This window comes from Eucalyptus grandis, chromosome 11, assembly GCF_016545825.1.
Source record: "Eucalyptus grandis isolate ANBG69807.140 chromosome 11, ASM1654582v1, whole genome shotgun sequence".
NCBI lineage: Eukaryota > Viridiplantae > Streptophyta > Magnoliopsida > Myrtales > Myrtaceae > Eucalyptus > Eucalyptus grandis.
This window is the reverse complement of record NC_052622.1, coordinates 46,700,960-46,719,700: the sequence shown is the minus strand read 5'-3', so window position 1 is coordinate 46,719,700 and position 18,741 is coordinate 46,700,960. Positions and strand designations below refer to the sequence as shown.

Here is an 18,741-nt window from a genome sequence, read left to right as displayed (position 1 = left end):
CGGATTGGGCTAGGTTTCAATTTTTTTTTTCTCCTTTGCATTTTTTTTTCCAAAAATTAGAGGAAAATGATCTTTAATTTTCCCCACATGATTTATCCCACTTTAATGCTTTTACTTTTTGTTCAATTTCTTGTGAGGACTTTATTCTTTCACTTCAAGCCTTTGAAAGACCAAATCTAATAAGAAAAGAATTTTGCTTTCAATGCACAAATAGCAAGCACTTTCAAAGTACTACTTAAAAAAATCCGAGAGATATCAATTGATATATCACATTGATCAGAACAAACCTAAACTCAATAGCTTCACCATCTCATAACGAATGTTCATGTTAATATATATATATTTGTGATCGAGGATTCGTCGTAGCCTGCCCTTGTCGGCTTATGCCGATTTAGGATCTCACGGGCCTCTGCGGTGGAGGCCCAACATTGACTATACCTCGAGAGAAATTGGCCCAGTAATCTACTGCTAGGGCCCCACTTTAATTGCTAACAACTCAGGTTTTTCTAATATCCGTGGTTACCTCTTCTCTCATTTTTGTCAGACCAATAGAAAGGCACCACTAGTCAAAAACACAACCGAAGACAAAATAATCAAAATACCGTGGCTCATAACCGATGTGGCCAGTCGCGACTCTTACGTGGTAGGGCTAGTCTGTAAACCTACAGCATATGCACCAACTTGGCCTTTTACTCTTCGTAAAATAATTTTGTAGTTTCTGGTGTTTTGTTCCAAACGGGCTTGAATTGATATTGTAGAGCTGCCTGCACATAGTGGATGAAGCGGAAGGGTTGATTGGCAACAATAACATAATATGCAAGCTTCCATTGATTCCTTGCCTCGTCTTAATTGAACGGACTTCCGATATGTGTCGTTGTTGAAAAGCTCCCGTCGGCACTAGACATCTATTTCTCATGTCTGCATCGGTGCCTCAAATGGCCTGTCCCACTTGCCGATTCGCCGACTAAATACTCGCAATATGCGAGGTAAATGGCCTTCCCGTTATCATCGGTATCGACCTCAAGTCTGAATGTCCTTCAAACACTGGACCTTTTTCTTTGCGAAGTCGGCGCCCCTATTGCTTGGGGCTATTTGGAGGTAGGGGTGTCATCCAGGAAAACGTCTTGGCGGAGACTACCTTCTGATGTTCGCCCCTGCGATTCTTCCCAATTGTCGATCGCTGTGGCTTACTGTAAAGAATTTGGCTTATTGCCGGGATTGGAGCTGGCATGTATACGTTGTTGTCTTTGTACTCATGAAGCAAAACCCACGATAATTGCAAGGTAAAGTCGAAATTGTGTTGGGATAATTGAACATGGTTGTTGTTGTTGTCCTTCATTGTAGAACTGTGAATGTGATTAAATCTTTGTAAAGAAAAGGTAAAAAATGAGAAATGCATCAAAAGGTTATTGAGAAAAAAAGCTTTCAGAAGTGATATGTGAGTGAATATTAAGAAATGTTAAAAAGAGAGGAAGGGGATGAATCTATAAAAATTGGGAATTCTTTGCTCTGGTCTTAAAAGCTAGCCGCCTATAAGAAAATATTGGGTACACTAGTGATGACTCGACATTTTTACACAAGTCCATTGAGTAAGCAACACGGGTCATATTTGGCCCCATCCATCAAAGACTTTGAAATGCCTCAACATGTATGCCTCCTTCTCTCTCTTCATCCAATGTGCATGAGAAGGTCTCACATGCACTGCAAAGAACGTAGCACTCTTTCTCTCTCTCTTCTTTCCTATACAATATTTTCTCCAAGGGATGAGAGAGCGACAGAGAGCGAGAACTTGGTCATGGTGGAAACCATGGAGGCCCCCCAGGGAAAAACCCTAAAGCTAGTTGATAATCGAGGACACAACAAAACTACGAATCAAAATCGTGTGGCGGGAATAGGAGATGGAGACCTCGAGCAAATGCAAGGACTTGAGGAAAATGAAAACCTAACCGGACTGAGACAATAGCTAGAGATAGACAGGTCATTGGAGAAGAGAGATAACGGAGGATGAAATTACAAGAAAACCATCTTGAGGGAATTTTGCTTAGTGGTTTTAGGATTGAAGTCGAAGCAGCATGGACGAAAGAGAGAGACAGAGAGAGAGTGTGTTTTTTGCAGTGCGGGTGGGACTTTCTCATGGCACATTGAGAGAGAGAGAGAGAGAAAGAGAGAGAGAGAGAGGGAGAGGAGGCAGACATTAAAGTATTTCAAAGTCTAACAAATGAGGCTAAATACGACACATGTCACTAAAGTGAACCTGGGCAGGAGCTAAGCATGGCCAGCAACCTAATGCGGGCCACCGACCAAAAAAAAAAACCTAATGCGGGCCCGCATGGCCCGTTGCCCAGTCTTAGGGCCTAAAAGGATTGATTTCCTGTCAATTTTGGCATATATATGTTGACGGATGGTAATCTCCGTTCAACATAATGGGTAATTGAAATAGCTAAGTAGCATCACTCAATGTAGATATTTCAGCATTCTAGGAAAAATATACAATAATTAATTTAATGAATCAAAGAGAATTATTGAAAAGTAAAAAGAGAACAACGATGGGAGAGCCCCCGCGCGGGTTGGGGGTGGGGGGTGATTAAGGCTCCCACGATTATAAATTGGCCATGTTAATCGTTAATAACTCTTTGGATCCTCCGGTAGTTGAATTTGAGAAAGTCATTTGGTCCGAGAGGGACTCACACTACCGATTTAACCGCATGTCTCGAAATTTGACTCGAGTGATCACTTCTATTCCCTCCCTCACTTCCGCGAGTTTGTTGCAATGATTTTCTGATAGATAAACAAAAATAATGAAGTCATTTTCACTCAATAGATTCTCGCAATACCGTCGCGCAAGTGGCGTTTAGCTAGCGAGGGCTGTTCTTCAATTTAGCAGCCAACATATTCTTTGATCAGGGCCAGTGACGCTCCCAGCATAGGAGGAGTCAATAGAAATTGATGCTGCACCGCCCAGTGAATCATGGATAGGATCGGATTAGTTAAGAGATCTTCCGGTTTGGCTTCCAAATAATTAGCTATTTAACATCGCATTCTACTTAACAGGGTAAAGGGTGATGAAACTCATTTTCTTTTTACAGGGTTAAAGACCATAGCATTAAACATTTCATCTTCAAATCGCTGACAGATTCTGGACAAGTTGAAGCTCGGACTCTAGGAGGTGAAGGTGTCGATGATGGTCGTGTGGAGGGGGTCGCTCAAGTGGGTGGCCCAGTTGTTGAGGGGCCCCTTCCCGGTGGCGGCGGCCTGGACGGCGAAGCCAAGGAACGCGACCATGGCGAGGCGGGCGTGCTTGATCTCCGCCAGCTGGAGGGTGGCCTTCTTCTCGGGGTCGGCTGCCAGGCCGAGCGGGTCGAAGAACTTGCCTCCCGGATAGAGCCGCTTCTCGGGGTCGAGCTCGCCGTTCCTCTGGAACTCGATGTACCCGATCACCACGACCTCGATCCAGATCAGCGCAGTGATGGAGAATGGAAGAGGTTGCCCGAGGTAAGACGACCCTTCAACAAGCTCTACCTGATACAAAAAGGCCACAGATAATGAGCTTCTACAGATTTCTCACCGGGCAACAAAATGCAGAGCTGGAGTCTTATAATAAAGCTCACGAACACGAGGTTATGCTGACACGAATTGGTTAACAGAGGTCTTTACACAGATAAAAATGCCAGATCTAAGCATCTACACGATCTTCTATCGTTTTCCTTTTTACATCATCTAATTCCAGAAGGAACGAAGAAAAGGAAAAGGAATTTGACCTTGCCAGCGTCTTGCCAGGTGACGCCGGTGAGCCACTCGACGGTGAGGGCGCCGAGGGTGGCGAGCATGGCCCACCTGCCGTGGATAAGCTCGCACTCGCGGAACCTCTGGAGCCCGAACACCTCGGTGTACGGCTGGAAGGGGGTCGACTTCACGTCGGAGTTCTCGAAGCGGGTGCCGATGATGTCGCCGGCCTCGTTCTTGGCCAGGTTCTGGTCCAGCGAGTCCAGGTCGAACTGCAGGTACTCCGCCGGCTTCCCCAGCCCGAACGGGTCGAACCCGTAGTCGCCTACCAGGCTCCCATCAAGCCACTCCGGCGCCGTCGCCCCCGGGTACCACAGCGGCCTGTCCGAGGTCCGCTTCGCCGCCTTCTTGGGCGCGGCCTTCTTGGCTCCAAACCCAAACCGGGCCTGGACCCGGCCCGAGCTCGGGACCTCCGGCAGGCGGGTCCCGATGAATGAGGACGCGGCGGCGGCGGTCGTCACGGCGGCCATCGGCGGTTGTAGGGAAGAAGAAGGAGAAGAGGAGGAGGAGACCCAGAGGCTCAGGATGTGGCGGTGTGATCATCGCAGTGCGTTTTTTCGGTGGTTTTATTTGGGATTCGAAGAAGAATTCTGATAATCTACGGTGGAGGTTATGGGACGTCGGATGGGAGTGCATATCCATCTGACGGCGAAGGGAGTTTCGGGCTTATCTTTCCTTATCTGCATGTGGGCCCCGGCAATACTATAGAGCAAAGAGACCTTAAATTATTCTCTCTCTCTGCTGAAAAATGGTGATCCATGTGGCTGAGGTCGAGGGTGGGAGAAAATCTTTTGTAGCTTTCGCCCAGCTTTGATCAAGCGATGGGCCCCACAGGTCTAATGGGAATGGATGAGATATTGGGAGTGAATTGTCACGAGACGACTAGAATACTCGCCGCGTTCATGCGACAAATTTTTTATGTAGCATACTTTTCGCTTAACATATTATTTCGATATCATTATCTTTTTCTATTAACTAGGATATGATCATTTCTATCAAAAGTTGATTGGATGCAATCAAAATTACGTAAAAAGAAGTGCGAGATAAATTAAGATACATGACATCTTATGTTTGTTGGAAAGGAAAGGAAATCTATTGATGTTTAATTAATGATTCTTCTTTTGTCCATCCATAGATGAAAATGAAGAGCCTTCTTTTTATTTCATTTTTGAATGAGGGGATAAGAATATTATACTTTCATTGTCAACATACATATGATTGATTTGATGCAACGATCATAAAATTAATTTGGAAAATAGAACTAACCTTGGCCATTTTTCTATCGAAAGGGCCTGGGGCCATGAATTTGTGAGGGAAGAACACCCAGCCCAGCTTTTGGCCGGAGCCATAATGTCAAGCACAAATGCAACGGAGGCAAAGGTGAAATCGAGCAACAAGGAACTACATTCGTTGTATCGAGAAACACTTTAACTAAGCACATGATGCCCAAATTTCCTAGTCCCTCACTATGAAGAAACGCAGCTAATATGGACTTATGAGATCTAAAGGGCGAAATTTGATCAGTGCAATTACCATAGCAACCTACCATCAATCGTAAGAAAAAAGGAATTTTAAGACAAAGAATCCATGAAGAATTCACAAAGCTTATTGTCTTGCTCCGATTGAGCAAGTCATAACGAATTCAAGTCGTATGAAATCCATGCAACCAAAGATCATTTCCCATGTCGAAAAATCTTTATATGGAAATAGCATATATTTTTACTTCCTATGATATGTCCAATTTCATTCGGAGAGCTTTTAGACATGGCGGTCCTTTCATGTCACTAGTGTTGTATCTTTATCATTTTTCCTTGCCACACGATGTAAAGCTAAATTAATGGAAAGAGAAACATAATTTAATTAATAAACAAATCCAAGGCCATCAATAAAATACATTATTATGCAAGTAAAAAACTAACGCAATCCATTGTTCAAACGATTACATGTAATCATTGGAAACAGATGGAAAGGCCAGATAATGACCTCCGCAACGAAACCGAAACAAAGAGCAACTCATGGCAAATTTAAAAGTCGATCAGTGTTCTCTAGGAACAAAGACACGACTCAGACCCATGCGGGATCTTCAGACATTCAGCTTCTTTCGAAGCTTGCCCCATCCTGATCATCAGACATTGATCTTCTTTCGAAGCTTGTCCCATCCTTTCTTACAAGCGCCCACCGCCTTCCGGCCATGGTTGATCAAGTGCTTCTTCAGGTCCTTGGCCTTCTCCTTCAAGTCCTTGGCCTTCTCCTTCATTTGCTTCTTTAACTCCGCCATTCTTCTCTTAGCCTTTGCTGTGTCGAAGAGAGAATGATATCAAATGGCCCTTCGACGAGAGGCCCATCTATATATGGGGGTCGAGCGGCAAGCCCTTCTGTCGATTCTGTTTCATTTCCAATCTGTCGTCTGGTAAATTACAGCTTTGCGGAAACCCATAAAGCATGCGGGAAGCGCAAAACCTTAATTTAGTCGCATCATGTCGGAACACAACCGGAGATGACCTGTTTTTTGTGGACGCCGTGGGTTTTGTTCAGGTGGCATACTGACCTGAAACAACTTTGCAACTTTTTAAGATACTTTCAACTAACAAAAGCATAGGTTGCCCGTAATTGACAACTTATAGACACACACACATCGAAAAACAAGATTTTCGAGCTTTAAATGCATTTGTGAGAGAAATCTTTTCCAATCAAAATCAAAGTCTTGATGAAAAAGTTTAGAGAAAATTATTTCGCGCTACTTATCACATGCCCTATTCACCCTCCCGCTTACTCCGTCCTCCAACCGCTGAGCTAATTCATAGGGCTGTAATTTTTATTCATACTTAGTGGTATTTATTGTGATATTTATGCAAAATTGAATGTGTGAGAATAGAAAAGAATTTTCTTTAATTAAAGAAGATTTTAAGAATTTTTCTAACGATAATCAGCGCGAAGCATGTGTGAGAGTACTAGAAGATGTTGTAAAAGTTGTTAGTTTTTAGTTAAATTGAATCCACTAAGCTTTTTTTACAACACTTATGGATTGAAACCATAATCTAGCGCGAGTTAAATTAAGATGGTATAACTCTTTGAATAAGCTATAAAAACTATATTATAGTGTTGTATGATGGGTTCTCAAAAGACAAGAATAATATATTTTTGAAACCGAGACTAAAGTACAACTATCATGTTGACGAAAGAAAGTAACGCTCTGAGACTCTTTGTTTTATTTTATTAAGTGTGATTTTCCCAGCAAATAAAAGCAAAACCTTAAAGAATTTCATTCTCATATTTCCGCTTGGTATTTTCATTAACATGCATATATCACATTTGTTTGAGGAATAGACATAGTTTAATGGAGATTTCAATCATATACAAAAACGTACTTGGGAAGATGACCACGGCAGAAACGAATCAATAAAAATTAAATGATAAAAGGGGGTATTTAATTTATTAATAGAACTTCATAGCTTCTTGAGAAATATATTTAAAAAAATGTAACATGAGTAACATAGAAAACGCTATAGTATTAAAATGTCCATATTGACTAAAATTTATTCGCTACTTTACATCTGTTTGCATTAAGACTTTAAGTTTTCAAAGTTTTTTTGACAAGATGTTTGTCTACAAAAAAAGAAAAAAAAAAGAAAAAAAGAAAAAGCTATAGAATATAACTTGAATGAATGACTCAAAATAATCACTTGCCGTGACTTTATTAGATGAAAATGAGGAGACTACAAACCGTTATAGACAATATTACACATGCCTAAATCCACGTGCACATAAGAAGCAAATGGGAAAGCAATTAGATAGAAGAAATAAAAGAAAAGAAAAGAAAAGATATACGGTGGATTATATACTATATCTGAGACACAAATTAGAAGTATTCTCCCTAAAGTGAGATGTGGCGGCACTCTAGAATTTTAAATAAGATTGGACTTTTCAATATTAAATTATCCAAAAGTTTCGTTTACTTTGTGAAAAATTAATGATTTGAAAAACATTTATATTAAAATAATTATTTATATTGCTTAAAAGAATCAATTAATGAAAAGTGTTTTCGTTATCAATTTTTATTTTATAGTCTAAATAATTTTGTGGAGGATGAATATAGTGATATTTGTAGTAAAAACATTATAATATTTAAAGCAAAAAAAGTCCGATCGTCTTTGTATTGAAAAGCTTGAGACTTGATCTTTAAAATGGAATTAATAAATCGAGTTAAATCACAAAATTCTTGACCCCTCGTGATTGCATGGCCTTGGTTGAAAATAACGGTAATTTTATACCTAACCATCCAATCTGAGGAGATTGGGTAAAGCTCTTGAGAAGCACGACCAAATTATATCCTTTAGTGAAATTTTTAATGATGTCTTATTTCCATTTCACTTTGATAAAACCTTTAATGGGGTGTCTACATCAACCATCACGACCACCATGATCATTGTAGCTATCATAATCAACATGAACATTTCTCCAACCAAAATCCTATCGATATCCATATGAATTGTGTTCCTCTAGGTAGTTAAGCTGGATGTGAATTACTTCACCGTCAAAACAAGTTTACAAAATGATTGACCATGGGTGCGATCGATGGCGCCACTTTGTTACCCTAATCCCGCGATCTTTGTTAGTGAGATGATTGTCCTCAAAGTAGGCAGCGTCAAGCTTTGCCTTCCTACGACTAAACTCTTCTCAAACGCCGCCTAATGTCATGGAAACGGGGAAGGGGGAATTTAACTTACAATAGAATCACAAATCATAGTTGCAATCGCATCAAAGCACAACTTAGAAAATTCTCTTAGTTCGTTAATCGGTCAAAGAGGTAAGCTGGTTGACAAGAAGAACAAAGTACCAACATAGCATCCTAAAAATCCTAAAGAAACCTAGCTCAGACCCATTCGGAAACTATTCAAAAAGTACGGCAAATCTCACAAAACATTGTGTAAAATCTAAACAAATAGTTAATAAAATTACCCAAATCCTTAAGACGGTAATCTCGAAGATTATTGCGTCTCGCGTCACTACAATGATCTTCCCGACCTTCTTCTAGAAATAGGGAGAAAAATGCATTGCTCTTTAAAGATAGAAACTAGTCAAGCCTGTTATTTATCATCGCGTGCACCCAATAATGTCAGGGAAGCTTTCATGGTTTCTTTAATGCAGCGATGAACGGAGCTCGGATGCACAGAAGATGGAAGAAGCACATGGAACCCGTGACGCTTACGGCAATTGTCAGAACCAACAACCTAAATGGTTACCTATAGAGAAAAAAAAAAAGGAAACACCAGTAAAGGAAAACAAAAAAGTGGTTAGGTGATTTGTGCTGATTTTTACGCGTCGGTCGGTCCATGCGGAAGACCGTTGTATGTTATCCTTTGGACTGGGCGGCGAAGAAAACATACTGACCACAATATAAGAATCATAAAAATAATGACACTTTCAACTCTAAAAATTTGAGCAAAAAAATATTAAATTAATCCAAATCATGTACTTCCTCATTTCTCCACCTAGTTCCACCTTTTCCTTTTCATACTCATTTCCGAAATTATGCAAAATTATCTACCTCCTAGTTAACAACCGAAAAAATCACTGTCAAAATATTAAATAATAAATAAAGTCTTCATTTTATAATTTAAAATTTTAAAATACTTAAACAAAATCTCTATTTATGACGGTTTTTTTTTTTTTTTTTAAAAATTTTGGGGCGAAAATTCCGTCCGCTCTTTCATTGTCGTGAAATTTGAAAGAGCTCTTCAGCTCGTTGGAACCGAATTAGGAAAGTCAAAGACGCTCCCAGTCTCATAACCATCCACGTCACCTAACTAACCCACAGCTTTCCCTTAATCCCTCCAACCATCCCCTGCCACGCCAGCACAGGGGGCTCTCAGATTTACCGATCCGCCACTGGGGCTGGGGCGAGCGGGAACATCTCGTTCACTTCCCATTGGTCAGAGACTCAGAGCCCGACGCCTCCTATAACAGCCCCTCTTCCTCAACTACCAGTCCCCCGCGAAGAAGAGACGACCGATTGGTGGCGGTTGCCCACATTCCCCCGCCCACCTGCATTTTCCGATGGCCTCTTCTCGACGCGGACATTCAGCCGCAGCAGGTGCGTCGCTTTTAATCCCCCAAATCCGTTCTCGCTGTCAGGATTAGGTTCCGATCGATTCCGGAGGAACCGATTCTCCGATCCTCTGTTTCAGCTCGCGTTCTTTTTCTCCTTATAGAATGGAAGATCAGGGACAGAGCTCGAACCCGACTTCTTCTTCTCCTTCTTCTTCTTCTTCGTCCGCTCCTTCCACGTCCAGTAGGGAAGCCTCGGGCGCTGCTTCGTCCTCGACGGTGCCGGTCCGCGAAGAGGACGACGAGCATGAGCGAATCGACGAGCACCCGTTCCAGATCCCTGAGGTGGAGCAGCAGCAACACATCGGGATTACGTACCGGGGGAATTTCGCCTTATTCGACGATGGGGCCGCGGCGATCCGGGACGATACCTGGTCCTGCATCATCGTGGTCCTCACCTTCTGGTTCTTCGGTGCGTATCGGCTCCTGTAATCGGTTCGCATTTGGGATTGCGCGACTGGCCATTCAAATGCTTCGCCATTTTTATTTTTTATTTTTGGTTTGATTTCTACTGTCGTTTGCATTTACCTCCCTTGGTGAATGATCATACTTCGAATTATTGCAGTGTCTATGACTCTGATATTGGGAGTTTATGGTTCCGTGAGCATGAGGCTCGGTCCAAACACCTCGATTATCGTACAGCCAAATCCCATTTTTGTGCAGTCCCTGAAGGTAATGGACTGTTTCTCTCGTTGCAGCGTCGAATTGTTGACTTTTCGTGCTGCCCTTCATATAGCTTGTTTCCATTTAGGTGGAGGAGTTGGATGATACCAAGCCTGGGCCACTTCTATATGGGTTTTTGAAAGCTCCTCCTCTGGATGTTACTGCCACTTGGTCCAAAACTCAAAATGCTTCTGTTCCAGCTGACTCGAGCAAGGCAGGGCTTTTTCACATTCCAAAATGGATGTCACTTAGATTGTTCATTTCTTGCTTCAGGACATCAATTTCCTATGTCTTCTTTTTCAGGAGTGGGTATATTACTTGAATAAAGGGTCTCAAATTAATGTTACCTACAACGTGAGCTCTGCAGGTTCCTCGGTATTCTTTGTGATTGCTCAAGGTAAACTTGAAGGAATTCGCCCACCTTGCAATGTCGTTGCCCTAACTTTTGTCGTCATTCATCTGCAATTTGATAACTTAGATTAATCATGGAAGCTCTGCTCACAATCAAGTGAAATTTTCAGTATGGTGATTGTCAGTGTCAGTGACAAGATGTTACAGAGAAAGAGTGAATTAGAACTTCACATTGATGAACGGATTTATTTGCATCGTGTTAATATTCTTATTGTTTCCTGTGATGGTTTGTTAGATTGATATGTACCTGCCTACTTTCATCATTGCATAGCATAAGGAGCCAATACAAGGTGAAATTAGAGTCTATGAGAAAATATTCCAATCGATTCCCTAAATTTTGAGCCTTAAACAGAAACTACTTAAATTGCAAGTTGTCGTGCTTTCATAAGGGGAAGCTTTGTGTCAACTAGCCACTACTCATTAGATGTAGGTGAATGCTACCAGAATGTGCTTAAATAGATCCCTGAACACAAGCAAGTGTGAATGAAATGCTCGTTGGAGTTTTTTTTCCCCAAAACATGAATCAGGTATCCATGTGTTGTGAGTTCTGATAGTTATTTGTGTCCAATGCGAGGACAAAATTATTAGTAAATTCGGAGTATCAACATATCCCGTTGTTAGCTTCCAAAAATTAACACTTGCAAGCATTGTTACCTATGTCATCGTGCTTTCTTTTCTTCTTCTTCTTTCTTTTTTTTGGCCTTTTAGAATTCGCTGCCTTCCTTGTGCCAACACAATTTTTTTACATTCTCCTAATTATTAATTGTTGCGTCAGTCAGAGGATTCTTTTCCTTCAAAATTCTCATACATCTCATATAACAGTAAACCATCATTTGTCTGCCACATACACTGACTTCCTTATCTCTTTTTGTGAACTCCATTGACAATAACACTATTAATCTTTCAACTGCAGGCGAAGAAGGCCTTGCCCAATGGCGTGAGGACCCAACATATCCTAACACCACTTTATCGTGGAATGTTATTCACGGTTAGAAAGGTTTTGAGAGTTTGTTAAATTTTGCTTCGTCTACTGCATACTAAATGTCTTCTATAAACTTTTCTCAGGGGTTGGCATGATACAGCAAAACATATATCAATCCTCCAGTTACTATATTGCAGTTGGCAACTTGAACACGGAAGCAGTGGAGGTAATTGTGGAATGATTCTTGAAATTCTACGTTCCCAGCTGTGGGTTTGTCAAGCATAGATAACCTTGAGGTGGAAAATGTTTAGTTTACCCATGAATGAATGCTTGCTATATTGTGTTGTTTATGAGACTGATTTGCATTGACTTTGTTCAGACTTCACACTTCCTTAAGACTTAACTGCCAGACTGGACAGAAAACCTTTTGCTTCATAAGATATTTAGCTGGAAGTGGCCTGGAGCAACCATAAACCTTGTTTTAACTAATTGATTAGTACTGCTGATGTCTGTTGCTTCTGTATCTTGTCGTACCTTCACATTAGTACACTTGCCTATCAGGTAATGAAGTACATTTTTATCTGGATGCTCACGATTCAATCAGATTATGTAGTTATTTTGCTTAAGCCTGTACAGACATAAATCGGTTGTTATTGTACATTTAGGCCATCGTCTCTTCTGAAGGTGCTGGTATTAGAGTTCCACTTAATAATAAAAACAGTTCCTCCATATATGGACCACCTACTTAATGGAGATGTTACATAATTGGGGAGGTGGACAGCTTTTGTGCTAAGTTCACTGCGAGTTACATAGTTCATTCCTTAGCTAAATTCTAGTTTTTCTTCCAAAGCTGAACATTCTCCAACTGGAGATTATTTGTTCCCTGAATATTATATATCTCTATTCTTCTAGATCTAACACTCTAAAACAGATCCACTCGTTTGATGAGAGGAACATAACCCTCAACTTTTGCTATTCAGTTGATAACTATTGTATGATGTGATGCTCGGAAATCTATGCTAGTTGCACTTTTCTAGAGCAGCTGAGTTCAACTAATCCCGTGCAGCTATCAGGCTTGCTCTCTCTTTAGTTTTGCCTTCCAAGCATAATCTAGTATTACATCATCACTCTTTTCGCATTCTCCAAAAGATGATTAAGTTCAGAATATCACAGTTCAGATCAAGTACAGTTTTAATGTGACTTTTTTATCTTTTGTTTTCTTCTTTTTAAAAGCTTCGGCAAATGAACTCTGAATAACATAATGAAATCCATATATCTGATCTTTTCACTACTTCCTCACGTCTCCAGCTTCTGGTGGTGCATGTTGTGTGATCACTTTAAACAGAACAGGCCCATGATTCCCTTTAATTTTTGAAAAAGCGGATAGTTGTAATTGTCAAATTGTCACCATTTCCTATTAAATGAGACTAAAGGAAATTCATTATGAGGAAAATGGTGATAGTTGTATGTGTCTAGTGATACGCATAGTATAATCTCCATGTCTTGGGATATGGACAGTCGGTTCTGAAGTTGGAGATGGTAGAAATTTCTCTCATTAATGATGATTTGATTGAACTCTGAGCTGTATAAATATTGGCGAAGCATAATAAGTGAAAGAGATCCTTTACTTATTTCTACTGATTGGCAGATGAGGTTATTGTCTGCCATTCATATATCCCCACTGGTCAACTTTCTTCTGAAAGAGATTGAAATTAAGGATACAATTCGATCTCAGCAACATCTAAACACTTGCAGAAAGAGGTTGAAGTGAGATATAGCCTCTAAACCATAACTGTGCAAAAAAAACGAACTAGACTTTCAATTAATTATAATGTAACTGTCATTCTTTTGCACAGAATATGTTCATTACTATATAATTGACTACAGCAAGACAAGTTCCTGACTCAATTGGATTTGCATACAGATACAATGACACTGCTCTTGATCTGTCATGTGTCGGTCTCTGCTGAGTTTATGATTACAATAGCTGCAGAATGCAACTTTATTTTCTTAGAAAGGATAAATACCACCGTATTAAGTTTTCATCATGAAGTTCACAGAAAACTAATGAAGCTAAATAAAAGAGAGACATGTGATTTTGCTTGGTTAATTTAGCACATCACATTCATGCATTTACGAAGGAAGTTCTCTTCTGTTTATGGGTAGTGAAGTAAGACCTAGTCATGAGTTTATCATCCTAGGTCAGAACAAGTCGATAGAATCCCCATTTAGACATCCCAATGCCCCTCCCACGTGGTGACATGGGGGCAGCTCTCCTCTATATATTTGTGCATTGTGATGTTAAGTTTAATAATGATATCGACCAAGGAGAAAAGGATGAGAAAATTGAATGGACTAGGAGATGGCACAATCTAGTCCTTGGGACAACTTACCACCTATGTGGAAGTGAGTACTGCAGAGTAATGGCTTAACCATTCAAACTTCCCGGTTCAAAATTAGTTTAAGTCTGGTGGGAGAAAATACCATTATTGGGCACAGTTTAGAATTCAAGCTCATGGCAGTAATAACAATAGATAGATGAGTGCAGTAAAAAGGACCTAACTAAATCATAGATATTTGTACCCTTCACATGTGATGTTTGCTAGGATACTTGAATTTTTCATATTTTTTTGTTCCAATTTATCCTTGTCGCTCACTTTTCATCTTCTGCTATGTTCAACAGGTTCAATTGAACCTTGGAGTGAAGGCTTACCTCTATAACACGACCTCAGCCTATTACAAGTGTACATTCTCCCACGGTGAATGTAGTATAAGTGTTCTTTTCCCCGAAGGAAATGCTGCTGTCATAGCTACTCCTGGTCTAGGACAGGTAAGAACTTACTAAATCTTGACTAGTATCGTTTTGTATTCTTTTAACTTATTGTATAGATCATTTTGAAAGGGGTTGCCCATACGGAGGCCCTGCTAGGTTTTTGTTACATGAGGATCTTGAATTACTTGATTGTCTCTCACACCCTATATATCAAGATCTATAATTAGCTGTCTTTTTCTGCAGGGAACACCCAGCGATGACTGGTATGTAAGACTGTCCTATGGGCCGCGATGGATTACATATGTTGTTGGAATTGGTACGAGTGATTTTCACTTTCTATCCTTTCCTATCATCATCGCCTTTAAACTTTGCTGACACTTCTCTGGGAAATTGATTTTTGTAGGTGGAATGACGGTGCTCATGCTACTAGCCTTCAATTTCTTGAACAAATTTCGGTGGAGTCGTGAAGAGGCAACTGGAGCAACATATGGGCAAATGGAAGCTCAGAGAGCACCTCTTCTATCATACAAAGATGATGATCTCTCTAGTTGGGGGTCATCCTATGATTCCAATTCACATGATGAGGAGGATATAGAAGAACTTTTGGCAGCAGGAGCTCCTGAAGGAAAGCTATCGCGAGATGGTGAAAATGGTAATAATACACGGCGCTTGTGTGGAATTTGCTTCGATGCTCCCAGGGACTGCTTCTTTCTTCCTTGTGGACACTGTGTGGCTTGTTTTGAATGTGGACAAAGGTAACTGCACTCTAAACTGATCTTATTTTTGAAGTTCCAAAAAGTTTCCCATTTACACTAGCAACCTATTTGGTTTAGTAGATAAAAGGAAATCAAGGTTGTCAATAGGGCTTTACGAACTCCATGAAGATCTAAGTTCTGCTGTGCATAAAAGAAACACAAGGAGTAAAAGATGAATGAGAGGAGAGGGATGCATATTTTCAACTGTTTTCCATCCTCCTTCTGTTATTTGAATTTGCTGGAGTGTCACATCTTGTTCAAGATGGGTGGAAGAAATGGCTTAAGCTTCTCTTCAGTAGATGTTGAAACGTTTGGGTATCGGCCAATTGGGAGTATATGAATATAATAAGCTGTTTACACTGGATTTTTTTTTTTTTTTTTGGGTCAGAAGCTGTTTACACTGGATAATAGGCTTAAACGCTTAGCATATCACCTTCCTCAAGTTCTGAATAAATTAGTTGGAAAACGCTGTTCAGTTGGTCTTTTCTTACTCCTCTAGATTTAGTTGACGTTATGGCAATGCAATTGTAGTAAAATATAAGGACCTTAACACATGAATTTAAACTAATTGCAACAGGATAGCTGAGGCAGCTGGTACATGCCCTATCTGTCGGAGGAACATGAAGAAGGTGAGGAAAATTTTTACAGTTTGAGAACATTGAGGAAGATCCAGTTTTTTCGATGGATTACCAAAGCCTTGGCCAAATCACCGGCAAGCAGATCCTTGGTGCTGCCTCCAGTGATTTCTTTCTGGTGAATGGCACTGATCAATTAATTGTTGTTGAGCGATTCTTGACAATAGATGTGACCATGTCCCCATTTGTTCCAGTGGCTTTATTGACTTGTAAAGCCGTTTCTTGTTATATAGCAATGTGAAGATATCATAATGTAGGTTCTGTAACCTCGGAAAGATTTTGTTACCGAATACATATTTTTTGTTTTTTTGAAACAAAGTTGGCACCTTCTCTCCTGTGCATAGCAAGCATTATGCTACAGGGCGGGCCTAATCCTGTATTGGAAAACAGTCATCAACAAGAGCCATGGCAATTGCTATGAGGTTAGTTTCATCATACTTGTTGCACTTTTGAGCTTATCCAGTCGACTGAGCCGAAGCCCCTTCTGCACATGCTTCCTTTGAGATGACTCTGAGATGTAGCGTTGAATCTTGCAGCCATTGTTATGATCACCGCAAAGCTTGTCTGAGTTAGCTGCTGCATCATTCTCACTACTCTTATAAAGCAGTGCCAAATGTTTTTCCCTTGGTTCTTGGCTTGGGAAAGGAGAACCACCTTTGAAATATGGACGGCTCAAGTAGGCTATCCATAGGCAGGAACATATTAGTCCCCTGGTTTGATTCTTAGACGGCTAAACTGATTACATTAAGCAGAAATCAGACAAACGTAATGTTTTGATTTGATCTTCAAATTGGAATAGAACTTATAAACACCCCATCTTTTGAACCAAAATGGATCCTAACCTCATGAGCCGGGACTTAATCCACATGCAAAATCCCAAGCTACGGATGATATTCTGATACCGACACACATAGGCCCCATTTGGTTGGACTTTCCCAAGGGGCTTGGGGAAAATTTTTGTGTTTGGCAAAACTTTCGAATGCTCCTTGGTGGAATGTGAGCATTCCACAAGCTGAAAGCCCAATGCTGGGTAGGGCTGCTTTCAGCTTTGCCATTTTCAGAATGCCTAAGTCACTGTTCATTCTTCTTCCCCACCATCTTCTTCCCCGTTCGGTTCTTCTTCCCCCGCCTGAGAGTTGGCCGAGTTTTGCAGTTGACGGCGCTCAGCCGCAAGTAGGCTGCCGGGATGCCTCGCCTGAGGTCGCGCAACCTCAGGCGAGGTGGCCTGAGGTCGGGCGACCTCGGGCATCGCCTGGGTCGAGCGACCCGGGCGCCGTCCCGGGTCGAGCGCCCAGCGCGAGGTCGAGCGACCCAGCGACTCCGCCCGAGGCCGCGCGACCTCGGGCGGCGTCGCTGGGTCGCTCGACCTCGGGCGACCCCGCTGGGTCGCTCGACCTCGGGCGATGCCCCGGGTCGCTCGACCTCAGGCGGCGTCGCCTGAGGTCGGCGCCACCCAAGGCGTCGCTGAGGCGACCTCAGGCGAGCTGCTCCCCGCCACCGCCACTGCCTCCCCGCCACCACCAGCGCCACCGCCACCAGCCGCACCCTCACGATCACCAGCTGCATCTCCTCCTCCCTTTTCTTTTTTTCATTTTTCTTTTTACTTTGAAATAGCTTTGCAAAACAAACACATAAAATTAGTTTCCAAACACACTTCCCTCCCCAAAATGCTTATTCTCTCAAGGATCCTTGGGGAAATGCAAAGCCATTTCCCCAAAGTTGAACCAAACGGGGCCATAGCTCAACATGTATAGATGAGCTTACTCTAATTACGGGAGTATCATTGATTTGCTGTCATCTTAAAAAGAATACTTACATTTGACCATTGTGCAATTGACGTGTGTACATAAAAGTAGCCTTCATATGAATAATCTAAGGGCAAATATGTAAACAACTTGTTACATTGGAGTGAATCTTGTGAAGAATGGGGAAGAGCCCCATCATTTTGCAAGAGGGGCATAAGGGGTCACTCTCCCAGGAGGGTTGTCAGCTCTCTTTTCCTATAGGTCTTTTAAGGACCGATCTAGGTCCAAGGAAGTGCATCTCTATAAGTATGCAATAATAAATGTAAAAAATGAAATGATCAATGTGTTCATGCTCATTTGATAGCTTACATCTTAATATGATTTGGGTGAACATGAATCCACAAACGTGGAAATGAATAATCAAATTTTTTTTTTGTCCCTAGATATAAGAATTGTGAATCAACTTTTCCACTGAGGGAGAAGTTTAGCACTCCTTCTGGAAAAATGCTAGGAGGGTCAGGATTAAACACTCCTTTTGAGAAGATGCTAGGAAGGACACCCAACTAGAATACAAAGATGATTAAACACTCCTTTGGGAAGATGCTAGGAAGGACACCCAACTAGATAAGGCATTACAATGGTGGGTGATGACAAATGAATGTAATAATTAAGGGAAAGCATGAGTTTAGGGTATAATTAGAAATCGGACCGAACCGATCCAATATCAAGTTCTCTCGGTTATCAACTTCAAAAAAGAAGTAGAATTAGTATTGTGTGATTTAATTCTTGGTTCTTGATGAAAAATGAATCGAGAATTAAAGAATTGAACTGAAACTAATAAATCACGGTAGCGTAGTTTGATCTTTTTAATATTTATTTTATTTTGCATGTTCATTTCTTATGAATTGGCAAAATAAAGGGTTTTGTTGTTTTCTTTACTTTCATA

At 41.1% G+C, this 18,741-nt stretch overlaps 2 protein-coding genes across 2 annotated transcripts; one reads left to right on the top strand and one right to left on the bottom strand.

The window, feature by feature from the left end:
- Window positions 1–2,962: 2,962 nt before the first annotated feature.
- LOC104426378 (chlorophyll a-b binding protein CP29.1, chloroplastic) lies at window positions 2,963–4,330 on the bottom strand. The gene is made up of 2 exons (XM_010039399.3): window positions 3,759–4,330; window positions 2,963–3,519 (listed from the first exon to the last, which is right to left on the bottom strand). The coding sequence occupies exons 1-2, from the start codon at window positions 4,251–4,253 to the stop codon at window positions 3,160–3,162; spliced, it is 855 nt and encodes a 284-aa protein (XP_010037701.1). The 5' UTR covers window positions 4,254–4,330; the 3' UTR covers window positions 2,963–3,159.
- Window positions 4,331–9,683: 5,353 nt separating this feature from the next.
- On the top strand, window positions 9,684–16,485 carry LOC104426377 (E3 ubiquitin-protein ligase APD2). The gene is made up of 11 exons (XM_010039398.3): window positions 9,684–9,877; window positions 9,996–10,303; window positions 10,457–10,563; window positions 10,643–10,768; window positions 10,858–10,951; window positions 11,879–11,953; window positions 12,031–12,113; window positions 14,571–14,717; window positions 14,904–14,976; window positions 15,064–15,415; window positions 15,993–16,485. The coding sequence occupies exons 2-11, from the start codon at window positions 9,997–9,999 to the stop codon at window positions 16,066–16,068; spliced, it is 1,440 nt and encodes a 479-aa protein (XP_010037700.2). The 5' UTR covers window positions 9,684–9,877; window position 9,996; the 3' UTR covers window positions 16,069–16,485.
- Window positions 16,486–18,741: the final 2,256 nt, after the last annotated feature.

What these genes read in the sequence shown, in the direction of transcription:
- LOC104426378 (XM_010039399.3), bottom strand. Translation starts at nt 4,253, where the DNA reads ATGGCCGCCGTGACGACCGCCGCCGCCGCGTCCTCATTCATCGGGACC. An exon ending in CCTGGCAAGACGCTGGCAAG is followed by an intron (nt 3,520 to 3,758) that starts GTCAAATTCCTT and finishes TTTTTGTATCAG; the next exon opens with GTAGAGCTTGTTGAAGGGTC.
- LOC104426377 (XM_010039398.3), top strand. Translation starts at nt 9,997, where the DNA reads ATGGAAGATCAGGGACAGAGCTCGAACCCGACTTCTTCTTCTCCTTCT. An exon ending in ATTCTTTGTGATTGCTCAAG is followed by an intron (nt 10,952 to 11,878) that starts GTAAACTTGAAG and finishes TTTCAACTGCAG; the next exon opens with GCGAAGAAGGCCTTGCCCAA. An exon ending in TGAACACGGAAGCAGTGGAG is followed by an intron (nt 12,114 to 14,570) that starts GTAATTGTGGAA and finishes TATGTTCAACAG; the next exon opens with GTTCAATTGAACCTTGGAGT.